This window comes from Pipistrellus hanaki, assembly GCF_964339955.1.
Source record: "Pipistrellus hanaki genome assembly, chromosome: 1".
Classification (NCBI taxonomy): Eukaryota; Metazoa; Chordata; class Mammalia; order Chiroptera; family Vespertilionidae; genus Pipistrellus; species Pipistrellus hanaki.
The window spans coordinates 21,029,735-21,051,425 of NC_140503.1; the positions used below are offsets into that span (position 1 = coordinate 21,029,735).

General features: G+C 40.2%; 1 protein-coding gene across 2 annotated transcripts in view; it reads left to right on the forward strand.

Moving 5' to 3' along the window:
• The window catches only part of NEK9 (NIMA related kinase 9), a 42,669-nt gene that overhangs the window by 17,656 nt on the left and 3,322 nt on the right, over window positions 1–21,691 (forward strand). The window contains exons 8-21 of one of the 2 annotated variants that reach the window (XM_084892678.1): window positions 154–218; window positions 2,377–2,427; window positions 2,886–3,078; window positions 5,868–6,012; window positions 6,633–6,833; window positions 7,147–7,193; window positions 8,394–8,549; window positions 9,609–9,717; window positions 10,204–10,365; window positions 13,660–13,830; window positions 14,784–14,843; window positions 17,884–18,092; window positions 19,174–19,335; window positions 21,084–21,296. In XM_084892678.1, the coding sequence (XP_084748804.1) occupies window positions 154–218; window positions 2,377–2,427; window positions 2,886–3,078; window positions 5,868–6,012; window positions 6,633–6,833; window positions 7,147–7,193; window positions 8,394–8,549; window positions 9,609–9,717; window positions 10,204–10,365; window positions 13,660–13,830; window positions 14,784–14,843; window positions 17,884–18,092; window positions 19,174–19,335; window positions 21,084–21,296 (1,944 nt within the window). The remainder of the gene's footprint in view (window positions 1–153; window positions 219–2,376; window positions 2,428–2,885; window positions 3,079–5,867; window positions 6,013–6,632; window positions 6,834–7,146; window positions 7,194–8,393; window positions 8,550–9,608; window positions 9,718–10,203; window positions 10,366–13,659; window positions 13,831–14,783; window positions 14,844–17,883; window positions 18,093–19,173; window positions 19,336–21,083; window positions 21,297–21,691) is intronic. The other variant, XM_084892679.1, reaches the window with a different exon arrangement.

Below are 21,691 nucleotides of genomic sequence, written 5' to 3' on the forward strand. Positions count from 1 at the left end.
GACATAGGAAATTATGTTTTTTAAAACCAAAGAATAATATACTGTGGTCTTTGAATAATTAACCAATAGCCTTCTAAAAGGAAATAAAAAGCCTCTAGATCCCATTTTGCCCATTGCCTTTATATTGAAACTAGCTCCATTTGTATTTTTTAGGATCCTGAGCAGAGACCCACTGCAGATGAACTGCTAGATCGCCCCCTTCTCAGGAAACGTAGGAGGTAAAGTACAAAAAAGTCCCTCTGTTGTCTTCCGTAGGTGGTTGACTGTTATCGATCTGATCAGAGTACCACAAAGGGGAGGTGTTTCCTGACTTGGCCGCTCTGGTGCTAATTTTTACCAACATCTCTGCCTTCATTGTTTGGGGTAGCTCCTGACTTTTACCTCCTAAGCCTGTGCTATTTTCTTTTAAATTTATACTGATGAGACCCTAAGACCTCCCACCCTCATCTATGAGTTTTAATCTAGAGTTAGGCATTAGAGTTTTAGTAATTAAGGGAAGACATCCTTAGGTTTGTATCTGAGTTCTGTCATTATATTTGTCAAGTTATTTAACATTTCTGTTCCTTAGTTTTCTCCTCCATTAAGTGAGGTAGGGTGAGGATTAAAAGAAGGCCTGGCACAAGGTGCTCGATAATTGTTGGATAGGAGTGTGGATTTGGACCAGTCCGTTTTGTTTTTTGTTTGTTTTGTTTTTTTAAGTACATTCCTTTAGATAGTCGGTTAGAGTTGGAGAATACCTTGTGCCCATTTCCTAAAAGTCCAGCTTGATTGATTCCTAACAGGTTGTTTGCTGAGATTTATTCTATTAGAGGGCTCTAGAGGTAGGAAAGAGGGCCTTTATCCCTCACCTCCTATAGGAGGCTTCAAACCCTTACCTAAAGGAAGAGGTGTTCTTTATCCTCCTTAAATGTTCTAGTCTGTATTTCATCCTATTATACCATTTTGCCTTACTATCCCTTTTTCTCCCCTACCAGTTCTTTGTTTCTATATCTTCCCAATATCCAGGCATTTTCCATGCTCTTTTTTAAGCTTACCCTTATACCTAATTCCACAAGCTTTTCTTTTTGGTTAGTACCTTTATTTCTGTTAGGTTATTTAATTAATCTTTTCTGCTTCTTTTCCGAAGCAGTGTTTTCGTGCCTAGAATTATGTGTGATACTCCAGGTACAGCACTGTGGCCTGACATTTATGTTCTGTATATATTCAGAGATGTCACTCTTTGGGGCTGATTGACGTTTAAATTTTTTTTTATCTAATTTATTTCTCAATAGTATAATCACTATTGTAATCTCTTATTTAAATATTTCTATTTATAATTTTTAATTGCAATTTTTATTGAGATAATTGTAGATTTACATACATATATTCTATAAAACTTTGTACTTTGATGGAAAAATGTAAGACAAAGAGCTTTCCAGATGAAGCACACCCACAGAAAGTTGTGGGAAGTATTCAGGAAACCTCAAGTCCTATCTGGCTAGATTAGTGGTGGTTATAGTCACAGGGTTCTCAAGAGCAACATTGCAGAAGCTTTCAAAAAATATTGATGCCTAGGACCATCCCAGGAATTCAGTTATAATCAATTTAGGCAGAATGAAAACCCTGGGCTAAAACATGGGCAGTAAATAGAGGGAAGGAGGGCTGGAAAGGTAGGAAAAAAGGTTGAGTGCCAGACAAAGGAATTTGTGCTTAATTCAAGATATAGAACAGAAGTATTGGATGTGTATGAGAGGACAGTTCATGTGATGAGAGGCAGCCTAAGAGTTGCTTAACAATAGTGATGTCAGTGTTGCATCAGTATAGGGCTGGGTAAAGTGGATTGGAACCATGGTGAGACCAATCAGAAAGTGCTATCATAGTCCAGGTGGGAAGTAAAGATGCCTAGAATTAAGGTGGGGAGACTGGGACAAAGGGGTGAGTATAGAGGACATTGTATAGGTAGAATCTATAGAACTTGTTGATTAGGAGAATGGGGTTGGCAGTTTTAGAAATAGGAAAGTCAGAAAGAAAAGTTGTATGGGAGAGAGGTAATGAGCTGAGATTTAGCGATGTTGAACTTGGGGAGTCAGTGGGCAGACTAGATGGAGATGTTGGTAGGTACTTAAAAATGTGCATCAGAGGTCTCAAGGTTCTCTCTTCCAGCCTGGAACATTTCTCAGAGATAGAAAACAAACTGCTGGCCTCCTGTATTTAATGAATTGTCTAAAGCCACGCCTATATAACTGAGTTGTTTCGGGTTCTTTCCTAAAAGTACTGTAATGTTATAGGACACATACAGTTTATAGAGAATCAAATCTGTGAAATATATTAAAGAGACACTGGTACAACATAGGGTTATATTATTTTGCTCATGTATATTTTCCTTTCTTTTGGTAGAGAGATGGAAGAAAAAGTCACACTGCTTAATGGACCTACAAAGAGACCAAGGTAAATGTTCAAGAGACTCTTGAAAAGTAATATATCTTGAATTATCACCAGGGTGTCTTTCTTTGTTGGGTCTGTGCATTGTTTGATCCCGGTAATTAGCCTTTGGCCTCCTTTCAGAAGCCAACATCTGCTTAAATGTCAGATAGTTATTTCTGAGAAGAGGAAAGCTATAATTCACCCTCATGCTAAAGTGGACATCATTACCATGATGAATGTTGAAAAGTTGAAAAGTGTAGGTGTTCTGGATCAGACTGGAATCTGATCTGGCTGAGCTGTGATGAAGCCCTGAGGCAGGAATTGCAAAGCCTGCAATGATTGAAGGTTAAAATGGGTTGTCAAGAAAGAACATACTTTCTCATACCATAATTGGCAGTTCTTCTCAGGGAACAGACTGGAAGCATTTTTCTATGATACAGTTTTTATGTTAAATGTGTCTTTGTTCTGGGGGTTGTTGGCAGGTCAAGCACTGTGTCTGAAGCACCCATTGCTGTGGTAACATCTCGAACCAGTGAAGTCTATGTTTGGGGTGGTGGAAAATCCTCTCCCCAAAAACTGGATGTCATCAGGAGTGGCTGTACTGCTCGGCAGGTGTGTGCAGGGAACACCCACTTTGCTGTGGTCACAGTGGAGAAGGAACTATACACCTGGGTGGTAAGTGAACGCTAAGTACTTTAGAACAGTGATGTAAGCATAATTGTTTACCAGACCCAGATGTCTAAGCTGAACATGTGCTGCAGAAGTAGCAGCATGGGCTGATGGAATATAAAGAACATAGATTTTGTATTTTTAAAATTCACTGATGTATGTCCAAAGCCTAGTACATATTAGGTCTCTAGTAAATTGTTTTTTTAAGAGCTCTAGGTTTGGACTTAGGAAACTGGACTCTAGTTTAAGAAAATCACTTAATTACCTTGTTCTATTACAATGAGATTCAGAGCAACTAATATCTGTGAAATAGCTTTGTAAACAAATGAAGCAGTGTGCCATGGCAGGAAAATCCCAAGACGTCCATCAGTGATTGAAGATGGCTAGGTATATCTAGAGTAGGATTTTCCTTTGTTCCCCTCTAGATTGCATCCTATCTCTCCCTTTTTTTTTTTTTTTTAATATATTTTATCGATTTTTTACAGAGAGGAAGAGAGAGGGACAGAGAGCTAGAAACATCGATGAGAGAGAATCATCGATCAGCTGCCTCTTGCACACCCCCTACTGGGGATGTGCCCGCAACCAAGGTACATGCCCTTGACCGGAATCGAACCCAGGACCTTTCAGTCCGCAGGCTGATGCTCTATCCACTGAGCCAAACCGGTTTTGGCTCTCACCTTCTTGATCAGATCACATGTATTGCTATTTCTTTATCTCCCACTTGTTCCTCATTCACCAACAATGCAACTTTCATCTCTGTCATTTTATTGAAACTACTCTTAACAAAGTGACTTATAAATTGTGAAAATAAAACAGATGCTTTTTATAAGCAAGTCCTTATCTTGCTTGATCTCCAGCAGGATGTGATACGGTGAAGTTGACCACTCTCTTCTTGAAGCTTTGTCTTCCCTTGGCTCCCATGAGAGCATGTTCCCTTAGCTTTCCTCCTGTCTCTTCAGCTATGCCTTCTCAGGTTTGTTTTAGACTGCTCTTTCTTTACCTGATCTTGTCTTAGGTCCTTGGTTTTCACTCTTCCTCCTTTTCCTGAGGGAAGTCATTTTTTTCTAGTAATTTTTTGTAGTCTTTAGGAGGACAGGCTTTAGGTGGGTGAAATAGTGGAGAAACTCAACTGTTGATTGATAGAATGAATGATATGGCATCTCTTGTTGAGTGGTAACTTGTTATTTCATAAAACACTATCCCTGAAAGAACTAGACCCTCTGTGCGCTGCCAAAAGTAGAGTGAAATTAGTGTCTTAAAAAACAGTTATATAAAGACTTTCCCTAGCTTGTTGGTTGGGCAGCAAAAGGTTGCCAGTTCAATTCTCCATCACGGCACATGCCTGGGTTGCAGGCTCAATCCCTGGTAGGGAGCATGCAGGAGGCAGCTGATCAGTGTTTAACTCTCACATTGCTTTTTTTCTCTCTCCCTCTCCCTTTCTCTCTAAAAATATAAAAACTAAAAAATTATATAAGAGCCGAAACCGGTTTGGCTCAATGGATAGAGCGTCAGCTTGGGGACTGAAGGGTCCCGGGTTTGATTCCGGTCAAAGGCATGTACCTTGGTTGCGGGCATATCCCCAGTAGGGGGTGTGCAAGAGGCAGCTGATCGATGACTCTCTCTCATCGATGATTCTAACTCTCTGTCTCTCTCTCTTCCTCTCTGTACAAAATAAAATATATATTTTAAAAAAAATTATATAAAAATTGAGTTGAGTTATGGATGAAAAGAATTACTTATCTCTATTAAAATATTGGAAAGTCATTTAGGACTATTCTCTGTGCTGTATAGCAGCCTCTTTGATGTAGTCAAATTCCTTAGAACTCTATATATTTCAAGGCAACTGTGACCAAAATTTGTAAAACTTCTAGTGAGAATATCTAAGAGGATGTACTCCAGTAGAAAATAAATTAGACTATATAAAATAATTTTTATCATCACCCATAATTCTATATAATAAAACCCTAATATGCAAATCCACTGAACAGTGGAACGACTGATCGCTATGATGTGCACTGGCCACCAGGGGGCAGGTGCTCAACACAGGAACAGCCCCTAATGGTTAGTGCGCTCCCACAAGGGAAGCACCACTCAGCCAGAAGATGGACTCCTGCCTCCATGGCAGTGCTAAGGACCCCTCAGGGGATGTCCGACTGCCAGCTTTGGCCCACAGGGAGACATTCCCTGAGGGGTCCCAGACTGCAAGAGGGTGCAGGCTGGGCTGAGTGACACTCCACTGTCCTCCCAGTGCACAAATGTCATGCACCGGGCCTCTAGTTAAATATATATAGTTCACCTTAGAATTAAAAGAAAAAGGCAAAATTGGAACTGTGTCCTTTTAAGACCTGGTGGATTTCAGTTTATTGATTTTTTACAGGGAGGAAGGGAGAGAAAGAGTTAGAAACATCGATGAGAGAGAGTCATTGATCAGCTGCTTCTTGCACACCCCCTATTGGGGATGTGCCTGCAACCAAAGTACATGCCCTTGACCGGAATCGAACCTGGGACCTTTGAGTCTGCAGGCTGACGCTCTATCCACTGAGCCAAACCGGTTTTGGCTGTTTGAATACTTTTAAGTCTTTACCTGCTGGCAGGGGTTTTTTACTACCTACGATTAAAAGTTTTAATCTCATAAGTAAATAAATAACAGTTTAATCTCCTTATCCTTTTTTTTTTTTCATTTCTAAATTTCCAGTTGATATTTTCCCTATTGTTTTTCTTTACAAAAAGTTATATTGAAGATTAGCTTTTTGGCATGAAAGGTTAAAACTTCACAAGACCTCTTTATTTCACAGAACATGCAAGGGGGCACTAAACTCCATGGTCAGCTGGGCCATGGAGACAAAGCTTCCTACCGACAGCCCAAGCATGTGGAAAAGTTGCAAGGCAAAGCTATTCATCAGGTGTCATGTGGTGATGATTTCACTGTCTGTGTGACAGGTAAGCCACCAGCAGAAAGCAACCGAGTGTATTTAATGTGGGGTATTATACTGTGCAGTTTCAGTTGAGATTTTATAACAAAAGACAATATTCACAAAACCAAAGACAGTGAGCAGATATACACATTAATAACAACGTGCTCAATTTACTATAATATTAGGGGGGTGATGAGCCAGGAGAAGGCAGGTGGGTAACAGAGAAGAGGTAGGATATGGAATGTCCCAGGTATAGAGAAAAATAACTTCACCACCTAGTCAGGTGTAGATAACACTAAATCAAGAATTAAGAGCTAAAATTAAATTTTGGTCTTGTCAATACTCACTTTATGATTCGTTAGTACCTCTCTTTTTCTCTATAAAATAGAGATGATTGCAGTAAAAAATGTCAGTCTTTAACATGAGGATACTACCACTTTTTAAAACTGTTATTGTAACAGCACAAGTGATCCTATAAATACAAACAACTTTAGACTTGCATAGCCTAGCCTTCAGACTTCTCTGATGTAATCATCTCATGTGAGCTCATTGGCTGGGATAGTCTTCATTTCAGTCCTGCCCAGCTTTCTGATTGGACAAAATAAGTCATTCTTTTGATAGGTTGTGCTTTCCTCCCTTTTACAGATGAGGGTCAGCTCTATGCCTTTGGATCTGATTATTATGGCTGCATGGGAATGGATAAGGTTTTTGGCCCCGAAGTACTAGAGCCCATACCGCTGGACTTCTTCCTGAACAATCCAGTGGAGCAGGTCTCCTGTGGAGATAACCATGTGGTGGTTTTGACACGAAACAAAGAAGTCTATTCTTGGGGCTGTGGTGAATATGGTAGGTGTAGCCCTGTCTCTGTCCACTTATTCCCAGTCACACAACCTGCTTTCAGGCTTGTGTGCATCTAAACACATCTTGTAGCCTCTACTTGAGAAGTGTTAATTCAGTAAAGGAAAATCTTACGGAATATATTCATTGGGAAGGAGGTCCTCATTTTTTTAAATAATTCTTTATTGTTGAAAGTATTATAGATGTCCCCTTTTCCCCCCATTGACCCCTTTAGCCCGCCCCCGGCCCTCACCACCCCCTTGTCTTTGTCCATTGGAGGAGGCCCTCATTTTAATGATTTTCTTTCTTACGTGTGTCTCAGGACGACTGGGTTTGGATTCAGAAGAGGATTATTATACACCACAAAAGGTAAAATCAGAAGCAGCTGCTTCCTAAAGCCTATTTAGGTCACACGGACTGCAGGAATGTGTCCTCTTTCTCTGACTCCTCATATCAAGGTGTTCATTTCTGAAATATTTCCTATCTAGGACACTGACAATCCAGGATTCCAGATTTAGCACTATGTGGTCTTGTCATCTGACTAAATCATAAAAAATTAACAAAGAGGATACAGCCTCTGTAGACACTGTGGAGTCACATCTTTCTCGGGATGAGAGCTAAAATTAGCTTGTACAGTGAAAAAGTCACATCGAGCTAAATACACCCTGGAAAATTCCTTGGAAAGATATTGGAAAACAACATACTATCTTTTAGTCCAACACAGTCCTCCCTCCTATTTATTTCCCCAGTTGAACACCAGTTGAAATAGTTTTTGTATTTAGGGGTCACATTGTATAAAACATAGTATCTAATTACTCCCATCACTGCAAGAGCTGGCACTTTTAAGAGCTGGCACAGGAGCTGAAACCAGCTGAGGGAAGAGCATAGTCACCTCTCACACCCACCCTAAGGCACAGGCTTGCCCACTCGAAAAGGTTGGCTGTAATCCACTATCCCATTCACTGCATGTGTTTATTTACATGTAAAAATTTAACATGTATTTGTGGGGCTGTTCTCAGTGGGGTTATCAGCTGTTCCTCTTCTGAAAAGGCTGTAGTCGGAACTTTGAGGTTTGAGTTTTCAGGTTTCAAAGACATCCGTCATGTGTCTCCCCTACCCGTCTGGTTAGCTGCAGAGGGATGTGAGCATTCGGAAGTCCTGGCTGGTACCTCAGTACTCTATCTCCTCACTTAAAACATGACCAGCCTGGGACCCCACAGGGCTGCTGAGTCTTTTATGACTGTCCTAGCCTTCTGTCTCAGCGGGCAACATCAGCAATGAGTGAAGCTGCTCCTTTCCCAACTTTTCTGAGAAGTTTTCCTACGTAGGACTGTTCTGAAAACCAGCTTTGACAGGGGCTGTCTGTTTAGCTGACCTGGAACTGCCTTTTACTTTATTAAAAAACCTGAAAACAGTAGCCTCTAAGCTGCTGTGCAGATCTGAAGAGCTTAGAGCAGTCTACTTTCCTATAGTCATTCTGTTAAATGTAGGACATTGTTTTGGAAGGATCTCAGGGGTTTTTTCCTAATACAAGTTACATTTGAGGGATTTTTTTTTTTTTCATTGCAGGTGGATGTTCCGAAGGCCTTGATTATTGTTGCTGTTCAATGTGGCTGTGATGGGACATTTCTTCTGACCCAGTCAGGCAAAGTGCTGGCCTGTGGACTCAATGAATTCAATAAACTGGGTCTGAATCAGTGTATGTCTGGTATTATCAACCATGAAGTGAGTATCTCCTTAGTGTCCTAGCCACATTGTCAGAATCTCTTTGGGAATGCTATTATTGGTTAGTGACCATGGAATTTGACTTAGGAATAATGTGAGGATCTCACAGACATGTTTGGCAAAAGAAGCCAGCCACAAAAGAGTGCATACTATATAATTCCAATTATATCAAGTTTAAGAACAGGTAAATTAACATGATGGCAGAAGCTAAAATAGTGGTTACTTCTTGGAGGAGGATAATGGGTATTAACAGAAGGGGTGGAAGAGAGACTATAAGGTGTTAGGAATGGTCTATATTTTGATCAGGATGATAGTTTTACATTTGTATGCATACAGGAAAACATATCCAGCTGTGTAACATTTTATAGTTTGTTATATCTCAATAAATCAATTGATTACAAAGAATCAAGTGATAGAATTCAGGTTCTGTCTTATCACTGAAATAGGCATAAGAAAATTAACATTATGAAAAGAATCATATTTCCATGTGCCACATCTCGAGTTTTTAGATTTATTGCTCCCAAATCACTGATCCTGTACAGGCTTATTACATATAATTACCATTTACCTCCTTCAAGGATGTCATGAAATTTAGTCTCCCCTTTGTGTTAGTATGATGAATTTTTATCATTTTTCTAAAGAATCAAATATAAGAGACAAAAGTTTTCTGACTCAATGGAAGAGATAAGAATTAATTTTTAAAGCAGTCTCTGAAGTAGTGATTCTCAAATTCAGGGCAAGTCTAGGGAGGATGTCTGTGTGGTTTGAAAAGGCATATTCAAAATTACCATTACAGTAGTTCCCCTTTATCCACTGTTTTGCTTTCTCAGGTTTTAGTTACCCACAGTCAGCCACAGTCCAAAAATATTAAGTGGAAAATTCCAGAAATAAGTAATTCATAAATTTTAAATTGCCCACTGTTCTGAGTAGTATGATGAAATTGTGCGTTTTCCCACAATTTGCCTGAAAGGCCTTTTGGTCATCCTGACAACATTTTCAACCTGTTACCCTTTTGTTTTTTACCTCATGAGTCTCCACTTTTGTTTTATCTTGTTTCAGGCATACCATGAGGTTCCCTACACAACCTCCTTTACATTGGCCAAACAGTTGTCCTTTTATAAGATCCGAACAATTGCCCCAGGCAAGACTCACACAGCTGCTATTGATGGTGAGTTGATTTACAACTACACATAGGCCTTACTCGGGCTATCAAGTGTGAGCTTTTATAAACAATATATACATTCTCTTGATTTTCCACTAGCACCCAGTATATTCTCATTAACAAACTAAGGCATTCAAGTAGATAGTTATTGGTAATTATAAGTGCATAATCAATACATACCTTAATGAGAATGTCACACTTATAATGTAGACAACTACCCTCTGTAATTTTCTAAGTTAGGTATTACTCTTTTTCTACATTTTAAATACAATATTAGAGAGAAAATAGAATATTGAGTCACTTCCTGGCTCTAATTGGTCATGGTTCTATATACCATAGCTCCCTAGGTCCAGGATCGTGTGGCTAGCTTTGGATTTGTGTATGTACTCTTAACAGCCAGACGCTAGTCTGTGGAACTCTGTATTGGCTGCTTTTGCCCTCTGTTCCATTGGCCTATTTGTGCCTGGTTATTTATTTTTGCTTCTCTCTCAGAGCGAGGCCGGCTGCTGACTTTTGGCTGCAACAAGTGTGGACAGCTGGGTGTTGGGAATTATAAAAAGCGTCTAGGAATCAACCTGTTGGGGGGACCCCTCGGTGGGAAGCAGGTGATCAGGGTCTCCTGCGGTGACGAGTTTACCATTGCTGCCACTGACGGTGAGTCTGACACATCCTTCAGTTTTTGGTTGGGAAAGAGGTGAACTAGTTATTTGTGAAATTGGATCATATGTTAACCTTTTAATTTGTGTTGAATTAGTGGCCAGTTGTTGTGCATGTCATTAAGTTTTCATGTATTCAACATAGTGATTGTTAAGATCAGATTTCTAAATAATGTCAGGTTAATATTCTAAGTACCTGCTTTTTTTACTTTAACAAATTTGATAGAATGTTTCAAGAATTATTAAATAGTTATATATACCTGTTCAGCACCATATGGGTTTCAATAAATGTTGGCTAGGGGACTGGAGAAGAGAACCACATAATTTGACCTTACTCCTTAACATTGGGGTCAGCTGCCACTGCAGTGATGTCCTGCAGGACTGTATACTGTGTGTCTCTGTTTTCTGAGCTAGTCTCACTGAATTTTCTTCCTTCCTCTCATAGCTGTTTCTTCTCTGCAGCATATTCTTGCTGTTATCACCACTTCTCTTTCGTACTGCCACTTCTGCTAGTCTTCATTTCCTTCCCGTTTTCTTCTGCTTTCTTTTTCTTCTCTTTTTTCTGACTTCCTGTAGTACCTTTTGAACTTTTTTAATTTCTGTAGCCACTTCTTTCTGGAGACTGGTAAATAAGTCACATTGCATCTTTTTGTTTTTTCGCTCATTTCAGCTGTGCGTGTGTGTGTGTGTGTGTGTGTGTGTGTGTGTGTGTGTGGTTCATGCCCTGCGATATCTTTGTTTTCTTCTAGACTACCTGGTGTATATACATAACGGACCCAGGGATAGTGTCAGATTAGTTATCTGTTATCACCATATTAAGTGGAGCAGCTATCATAGTGGCATATGAACATTCTCTGCTTGTCCTAAAACAAGGGATTTTAGGAAACAAACTGTTTAGTCAGACTAGGTAAGTGGAAATGTTACCTAGAAAGACAGTCAAGATGTCTCTAAGGATTAAATTTAGTGCAGCAAGTACACAGGGCCTCAATGTTTCTTCAGTAGATCTGTGTATTTCATGAGTTAAACTTCAGAATGAGGGAATAAATTGGATTCTGTGGCTAGACATATTACTATTACCTCTTGACCAAAGTCCCTGTACTATTCTAAAATGTATTGCTTGCCTCATTCACACAGCAAACAAACTCAGTGCCTGCTATGCTCCCAAGTCCTCTTTTAGGCTCTGGAAATAGAGAAGTGTGTCTCAGGAAGGCCCTGTCCTTTAGGAACCCACATGCTAGGAAGGGAGGAGAGATACCCATATAAACAGAGTAGTTCAGGCAGGTAGGTCAGGTGCCGTGGCAGTATCCAACTCCTAAGCCCTGGAGTGCCTGGGGCTCAGTCCTTCTGTCTCTCCACTGCCTTCCTTTACTCTCTGAGTGAGCTCATTATCTTAAATCCTCCCTATATGCCAATAGCTTTATATGAACACCTCTTTTCTCCACACTCACTCAACAGCCTCTTAGATGTTTAAAGATAAGGGGGCTTTATAGCCTAGCTTTCCTGGGTCAGTCCTGATTCATGCCTATTGTCCTGGCTTAATCATTAATCATACCCCCTTTTAATTCAAAACTGTCCTGATTTGGATAAGAAGTTACAGGCATCTCAAACAAACTTACTATATTCAAAACCAAACTTCTTATTTTCTGTACAAACCTGTTTCACCTGCAGCCTTCCTGTCTCAGTAAATGGCAGCTCCACCCTACACCCCATATCTCATCATCAGCAAACCTACTAATTATCTTCTGATTATGTCTAACCACTTCTCAGCAGCTTCACTACAACTGGTCTCCCTGCTTCCATCTTTGGTCCCTTATAGTTGTTTCTTCTTATGGTAGCCTGAGGGATTTTTTCAAATACCTACTATTCAGAAGCTCTAATAGTTTCCTATCTTGATTAATAAAAATTAAAGTCATTACAATGGCCTACATAGGTCCTACATGTCCAGGACCCCAGCCATCGCCTGATCTCTTCTCTGATTACCTTCCCCTCTTACTTTGCTCCAGCTGCAGGGTCTTTCTTGTTTCTTGTTTGAGGTGCTCACGTTACCTACAGGACTTTTGCACTTACTGTTTCCTGCCTGGAAAGCTCTTCCCCTAGATAGCCACATGGCTCTCTCTTTCTTCAGTCAGGTCTCTGCCAAAGATCAACAAGTATTTCTCTGACTATCCTATCCTATATAATAAAAGGCAATAAAAATGCAAATCGACCTAACTGTGGAACAACTGGTCGCTGTGATACGCACTGACTACCAGGGGGCAGATGCTTAATGCAGAAGCTGCCCCCTGGTGGTCAGTGTGCTAGAAGCCAGGCTCATAGCTGGCAAGCACAGCAGCCATGGCAGGAGCCTCTAAGGATGTTTGACTGAAGGCTTAGGCCCACTCCTTGTCAGTCGGACATCCCCCAAGGGCTCCCAGACTATGAGAGAGTGCAAGCAGGGCTGAGGGGACCCCCACAAGTGCACAAATTGCGTGCACTGGACCTCTAGTGTCTCTCTCTCTCTCTCTCTCTCATATATTGATATATATATATATATATATATATCGATATATGTGCCTAAATGACCATCTGACCAATAGCTATGGTGCACAGTGACCACCAGGGGGCAGACACTTTGACTGTAGCTATGATGTGCACTGACCAGCAGGGGGCAGACACTCAACACAGGAGCTACTGAGCTATGGTGATTTGGCAGCTGATGCCCTGGAACCAGAGAGGAGGGAGCCAGATTCTGGGATGCATCACCCGAGAACCGCCCTCTCACAATCTGGGACCCCTCGGGGGATGTCAGAGAGCCAGTTTGAGCCCAGTCCCCGCAGGCCAGGCCAAGGGACCCCACTGGTTCATGAACCCGTGCACCGGGCATTTAGTCTAAAGTAATAATACCTCCCTTTTTTATTTCCACTATTTTACTATTTTTCAGTCTTCCCCTACTAGTCTGTCACTTGCAGAGGGCAGCGACTGCTTTATTCACTGCTCTGTCCCCAGCACCTCAAGCAGTGCCTTTCATGAAGTAGATGCCCAGTAAATATTTGAATGAATGATCACAAACAGTTGTTGAATGAGTAGAATGAATAAATGACTGGATGGCAATATGTAAGAATGGTAGACATTTCCACCTGGGGAATATAGGAATTGTTTAGGCTTATATAGGGGGGTAAACAGCTTTCCCTAATTTTGTACAGAGTGGGAAACTTTCTAGCTCTAGGGCATAGAGGTGGGAAACCCAGATTTGGGAAGCCAGCATTCTATTAAACTTCCTGATGTTTAATGTGCGTTTTTTTTTTTCTCCTAGATAATCACATTTTTGCCTGGGGCAATGGTGGTAATGGTCGCCTGGCAATGACCCCTACAGAGAGACCTCATGGCTCTGATATCTGTACCTCCTGGCCTCGGCCTATTTTTGGATCTCTGCATCATGTCCCAGATCTATCTTGCCGTGGCTGGCACACCATTCTCATTGTTGGTAAGGGTTTCACATGTGAGGGTTGAGGTGGCTTTGACAGGGGCTAGACCTGCACCTAACATACTGGTGGCTACATTCTTGGAAACAGAAGTGTCCTGAAGAAACGAGGCTACTTCCATAAGTCTTACAATGTCAGTGATGCCATGCCTAGTGGTAGAAACAGAACATTGTCACTTCCTGAGCTTTATCATTTGCCACCTCTTGACTATTTTAAAAATAATTTTTTTTTTTATTGCTTTCAGAGAGGAAGAGGTAGAGAGAGAAACATCACTGATGAGAGAGAATCATAGATCAGCTGCCTCCTATACACCCCGCACTGGGGATAAAGCCCATAACCATGCATGTGCCCTGACCGAAAATTGAGCCCTTACCTCCTGATTCATAGGTTGACACTCAGCCTCTGAGCCACACTAGCTGGGCGTTTTTTAACTTTGTCCTCTGCCTCCCTTGCCATTGAATTTGTTACTTCTAGTTCTCTACTAATGCATTTGTTGTGTATTAATGCTATTGTGAGAAACATTTAGTACACCTTTAAAAAGAAACTAAATCACCACTGCTTTCTGCAGAAAGAGTACTTGGTTATGAACTAAATTATATGAAGGCCTGCCATGAGATTTACAAGTTCATTCTTTCAGATCAGTGGTTCACTACCTTGGCTGCACATCAGAGTCTCCTGAGGAGCTTTTAGAAATCCCTGTCCAATTAAACCGAACCTCTAAAGCTTCCCAGATGATTCCAAAGAACGTTAAGGAGAATTGCTACTTTATATAGTGAATATAGTTAGAGTAGCTAGTGGTGCTTTGTTTATATTATTAATATCTAAAACTGTAATTAATTTTATCTGGAGTGAGGGATAGCAGTTATCTCCTAGATCAACTCCCTATCCTAGTCCTTCTCACTTTTTCCTGCCTATAGCTGTATATAATGCTTAACTACTGAATTTTTCTCCTCAGAGAAAGTATTGAATTCTAAGACCATCCGTTCCAATAGCAGTGGTTTATCCATTGGAACTGGTAAGTAGCAATGTCTTAGGTGCCAGTAGTTTTGTGAGAGGTGGAACTTTGGGTTGGAATCCATACATTCTCTCCCAGAAAAGGAAATGATCTTTTGGAAACAGGAATACAGTGATCAAGAGGGAGGATTATATTTTGGTGGGTTTCACAGTAAGTTACGACTTTTACATTGTGGTCAGAGGAAGAGGCCCCCACACATATGGAAGTAATTATGTGGCTTGCCCAATATTGTAATGTGACTTATGTATTGTCTTTTTCCTGACGATGCTTAGGGGCAACAGATTCTGTCTACCCTGTATTTCCATGGTATTTCTAGGGGTATCCTACTCTATAGAAATAGTTTTTCAAAACAGACTCTCAAAATGAAAAGTTGGCTAGACTTCCAGGTGGTTAGGAAAACTAGCTGAAAGCTCTGTCGTTTTCCTTTGGCTTCTTTGTTCTTAGTGCTGTGTTATTTGGGATCATGCCAGGAAACTGGATCTGTGTTTCTTTCTGGTTTTCCATTTGCTAGTGTACCTGTAGTCTTGGATATCTCAGAACCTGAGTTCTGATATTTTGTGAATCAAACAGATAAAAAATCCAGAATAAAAGTAGATAATCCTTCAAAAAAGTAGTAGTTGAAAATCTGATCTAGAATTGTTGCACTTTAGTTTGCAGACACACACACACACATACATTATACCTCTTATTAGACTCCTTTAGTAATTCATGGCTCAACATCTATTTGTGCATATTACTACTTGTCACAATATCTTTTTGCAGAGCACAGCTGTTTTATTGGAGCTTTGTTTTGCTGGAACAGTATTTAAAGGAAAAACTTAAGATTAAAAGCACATGTTCATTGACTAGAAAATGTAAACTACATAATGGTAGGGATTTTTGTCTTTTTTTTTTTCCCCAGAGAGGAAGAGAGAGAAATATCAGTGAGAGAGAATCATTGATTGGCTGCCTTATGCATGCCCCCTACAGGGATCGAGCCACAATCCGGGCATGTGCCCTTGACCAGAAACAATCCTGGGACCCTTCAGTCCCCAGGCTGACGCTCTATTCCCTGAACTAAACCGGCTAGGGATTTTTCTCTATTTTTATTCATTAATTGTATCTACATTGCCTAGAAGAATGCCTGGCAAACGGAAAGTGCCCAGTAAATAGTTGTTAGTTGAATGTGTTGTTATCATCCAATAGCATTTTATTTTTTTAATTTATTTTTTTAATTTATTTTTTTTAATATATTTTATTGATTTTTACAGAGAAGAAGAGAGAGGGATAGAGAGTTAGAAGCATCTATGAGAGAGAAATGTCAGCTGCCTCTTGCACACCTCCTACTGGGTATGTGCCAGCAACCAAGGTACATGCCCTTAACCAGAATCGAACCCGGGACCTTTCAGTCCTCAGGCCAACGCTCTATCCACTGAGCTAAACCAGTTTCGGCAGCATTTTATATAAGAGTGAAAGTGAACATCTACAAATATTTCCATAATGTAAAAAGCAAGTTACAGCAGACTACTTGTCTTATATAAAGTTCAAAAACCAGCAAAATAAATAACTTACTGCTTAAGGATACATACATACGTGATAAAGTTGTTTTTCAAAGAAGAAATGATAAATACAAAATTTAAAGTGCTTACATCTGGATAGGAGGCGAGAGACGGAAGGCCTTCACAACGCAGGCCCGGTGATGTAGGTAATGTTCTGGTTCAGCACTGGCCACTGCTCTTTCTGCAGCAGTAACTGTGTTCTGTATGTGTGCTGCCAGTGTAACAGCCACTAGCCACGTGTGGCTATTGGGCCCTTGGAAAGTGGAGACTGAATGAGGAACTGAATATTTAATTCTGTTTAAATATCCATATTATTTGGCTACCATATTGTAAAATATAATTCTAGTTCTTCAAGTAGTAGATTCATGTGTTTTTTATTAGGCATCAAAACTTATAATTTAAAAATCATCTTCTGTATATCTCAGATGTAATGTAACTTTTATTTTATTTTATTTTTTTTATCATTTTTTAAATATATTTTATTGATTTTTTACAGAGAGGAAGGGGGAGAGAGAGAGAGCTAGAAATGTCGATGAGAGAGAAACATCGACCAGCTGCCTCTTGCACACCCCCTACCGGGGATGTGCCCGCAACCAATGTACATGCCCTTGACTGGAATCGAACCTGGGACCTTTCAGTCCGCAGACCGACGCTCTACCACTGAGCCAAACCGGTTTCGGCATGTAACGTAACTTTTAAAAACAATTTAAAACAAAAAACAAGCTTCAGAATTATTTTGGCATCTATAGTTCCACTAGTTTAGTAGGACTGCACTGGTCAGTATAGTTGTAGTCATAAACAGAGCTTTACATTTAACTTTGGAATAGAGCATGCAAATTATCTTTTTTGAGTTTTGGAAAAATTTACTTTTTCAATTATATTTTTCTTTGGCCCATAGTAAAATTCAGTTTCATTTCTTGACACACATCAGCTAGGCTTCATTAAGCTAACTTGGAATATGCTTCATGATATGAAAGAACCAGCCATCATCTTTTTTAAATTTTTACAAATAGTTATCAAAGAATTTAATGACTGTAATGGTTGAAGACTTCTTCATTCAGATGTTTCTCCAAAAAGGGAGTTGGTGGTGAGTTTATCTGGCAACTTTAAGAGGTTTTCGGCTCAAATGTGAAAGAGCTTCGTATGTAAGGTGAGCCTTTGTGGAGGATGCTGGAGTCTGGATGTATCTTTTTAAAGCGTGGGTGCTAGATTTGATGAGCTGTGCTTGGGGTGATTGTTCAGTTATGGTTAGAACATTGATCATCTGCTATGAACTAGGGGTAAGAAAGTTTGGAAAGAAATAAATTATCGTTATGAAGATACTGATATACAATATCTTGTGTAAAAACTAAAAAATTTAGTCCCAAATACCTTACCTACACTGTTACTATTCTACTTCATGCAAGTCTAGAAACCTCTTCCTAAGTCAGTGGGACTATAAGGTGGTAAATCTTTCTTGCTGCATAGCCAAGTTGTCTATTTCTGTGCTGTGTATCTGTCAGTGGCTCAGAGCTCTAGCCCGGGAGGAGGAGGCGGCGGCGGTGGGGGAGAAGAGGAGGACAGTCAGCAGGAATCTGAAACTCCCGATCCAAGTGGAGGCTTCCGAGGAACAATGGAAGCAGACCGAGGAATGGAAGGTTTAGTCAGTCCCACGGAGGCCATGGGGATCAGTAGTGGGGCCAGCAGCTCCTGTCCTGGCTGGCTTCGAAAGGTAATTCCTGTGGTAGAGGTACCTTAAATAAAATATCAGATCCTTTGCAGGGACTGAAAAGGCGTTGTCAGAATCTTTCAGTTTCCCATGTCCTATTCGAGTGTTTTGCAGCAGGCACCTGGGTTCCTCATTTCCACCTGGAACAGAATCACCAAATCTTGAGTCCTTTTTTCTTCCTGACAAGAACAGATGCAAATGTTCTCATACCTGTATTACTTAAATGAGTGTAAATTAATACAGGTAGTTTTTGTAATCCATATGTGCAAAGATTAAGCCTATCTATTTTGTACTGTGGTTTGGGGCAATTGGAATGCTTACAATAGAGAAATGGATTATGAAAGTTGAAGTACAGACAGTAAAAATGTTGGAGTAAATTTATTTATTTGGAAAGTTGGTTATAGCATATGGCTATGCAAAAGAGGATAGAATAACACCTATGCAGTATGATCCCATTCTTTTAGCAAATATGTAATGCATAGAAGAATGTCTACTGTGAAGACTATACTAATTATTTTAACAGAGGTTATCTACGAGTGATGGAATTGCTGGTGATTTTTATCATCCCCCTTTGCCCATATGTATTTTCTCATTTTCTACAGTGAACATTTATAGTTTGTGAAATTTTAAACTTTTTTACCAAAAAGATCAAATCTATATATTTATAGCTCCCTGTATAATAACTTGATAACCAAACTTGATAGCTGTACAAGGAGTCTAAATGGAGGAAGAGTACACTGTACTACCTGAAGCATCCGCCTCAGCCTTTAGAAGCCTGGCAGTTGGCCTCGCTAACATCACCTTAGAGCTTCCCAAGTCACTGACTCGCCTACATAGAATAAGTGTGTTGGGGAAGCATGTCTGGCACTGCAGACTGTGTTCATGAAGTTAAATTCCTATCACTGGAACTCCTCTGAGGAAGGGCTGACAGGTTGTGGACAGGTAGGGAGAGCTATGTCATAACCACAAGTGTCCTGACCCACTAGAGGGTGCTGATGTCACAATAGAGTAAAGCTTATAGCAAGAAGGAAATTTGAAGTAAATGGCTCAAACAGAACTGATGAGATTCTCTCTCTATACATAGGAGCTGGAAAATGCAGAATTCATCCCCATGCCTGAAAGCCCATCTCCCCTAAGTGCAGTTTTTCCAGAATCTGAGAAAGATACCCTGCCCTATGAAGAGCTGCAAGGACTCAAAGTGGCCTCTGAGGCGCCTTCAGAACACAAGCCCCCAGTAGGTGCCTGGGTAACGGAGCTTTTTGCCTTTCAATCTCAACTAGATACAGTAGCTGCAAGCTCTGCCCAGTTCTCTTGGCCTCGCTGTCTCCTCTGGTTTCCTTGGTCTCTGGCTGCTCTGTATCAATTCATTATGCTATCTATTTGGTAGTGCTTAACGCCTCTACTAAAGGGTAAACTGAATTGTCTTGGAAAAATATTCACTCTTTCACATTGCTGACAGGCAAACACTTTTCTATAGCAGAGAACTCTCTTTCTGCCTCAAAAGTACCAACGTTGAAATTACACAGTTCAAATCCAGTTTTTCACAATACTGGTAGGGTGGGTTGGAGGCTCTAAATACAAGGTGGGGCAAAAGTAGATTTGTAGTTGTGAGTACGTGAAGCACAGAGTATGTTCTTGTATTATTTAGTAATTATTGTATTATTTTTCGTACAAACAACTGTAAGCCTATTTTTTCCCAACCCTATATAAGTAAGAAATATTGCTTAGGTCCAATACATGTCATGTATATCAAATTGTGGTAAATACCTAAATAAAACTGTAAACCAGGGGTCATCAAACATTTTGGGCTACATTGTAATTATTTAAAGCTTTGTGGCCGTACAGCCTCTTTAGCAGCTCTGCCACTCTGACATTAGCAGCCATAGATAATACACAATGAATGAGTATGCTTGTATCCAATAAAACTTTACAAAAACAGGCAGTAGTCCTGATTTGGCCTATGGTCTGTCTTCTGCTAACCCTTGCTATAAACAGTATGTAATAGAAGAAGGAAAAAAAGTTCAAACTAGCAAAATTGAAAAGCTCCCCAGAAGTAATGCAACCTTTGAAACTTCAAAGTAAACCTTTAAATTCCTCCGTTAGTTGCTTTAGGAATCCTTTTACTAAACACCTCTCACATCTCTTCCAAAGTGTGATCCGCTACGTTTCATGCATATTGACCCTTTGGATCATAGTTTCCTCAGTGATTGGAAAGACTTGTTCCAGAGTAAATTATGCTTCCCCACCTCAACATTTTGTTTATTTTTAATCCTCACCCAAGGATATTTTAGAAAAAGAGAGAAACATCGACGTGAAAGAGAAATATAGATTGGTTGTCTCCCATATTCACCCTGACTAGAGATTGAACCCACAACCTGGGTATGTGCCCTAAATGGGAATCAAAACAGCACCCTTTTCTGTGTGGCACGATGCTCCAACCACTGAGCCACACTGACCCGGCCCCATTTCAGCATTTTAAGTGGGAAGATATCAGTACACTTTGAAATGTTTTCATGAAGTCATCCAAAATAGATTGGTTTTTTACCTTAGCATAATGGAGACCGAGGCAGAGTTTTCTTGCCCTATTATGTTAGAGCCAGGTGCTTTTGTAATCCTGGCTATTTTCTGTTTCTCTTGCATGGACTTCATGTGTATGTGTTTTATTATATATTTTTTTAAATATCTTTTGATTTTAGAGAGAGAAAGGGAGAGGGGGGGAGAGAGATAAAAACACCAATGATGAGAATCATTGGTCAGCTGCTGCTTTCACACCCCCCTCTGACGATCGAGCCAGAAACGTGGGCATGTGCCCCAGCAGGAATCGAACTGTGACTACCTGGGTCATGGGTCGATGTTCAATCACTGAGCCACACCAGCCAGGCCTTATCTTTTTATTTTAAAAGTAAAATCTGGTAGCACTTAGAGGAAATTTCGATTGGGGAACGGTGGCATCTAGGCAGAACCTACTGTGACCTCTCTCTCTCCACTCTTTAGCCACCTCGGCTGAATCCTGCAGGAGCATGTGCTGGGAAGGGAACACCGTTGATTCCTCCTCCCTGTGCCTGCAGCACTCTGCAGGTAGAGGTTGAGAGATTGCAGGGTTTGGTGTTAAAGTGTCTGGCTGAACAACAGAAGCTCCAGCAAGAAAACCTCCAGATTTTTACCCAACTACAGAAGCTGAACAAGAAATTGGAAGGAGGGCAACAGGTGAAAGCATTAAAAGAATAATTCAATTTCAGATTCTGTTTTTGAAGAATCACAGAAACAAAATTCCAAGGACCAACATGTACTTACTCTTTTATAAATGCTTTCCTTTTAATGATGTAACTTTTTGAACTAATTCCAGAAGCCCTGGGCCTGGTTCAAGCACCTGGATTGAATGATTTTTTTATTACCTAACTTCCAATGTTTTTTGTTGGTCTTTGTTTTTGGTTTTCCTTCTTATTATGAAAATTCTAAATATGACAGTTCAATGAACACCCATATACCCGCCATCTAGATCCAATAATAGTTAACATGTTGCCATATTAGTTTTTTGGTTTTTTTTGTGGGTTTTTTTTTTTGTGTGTGTGTATCTATAATATGTGTGGGTATATATCTGT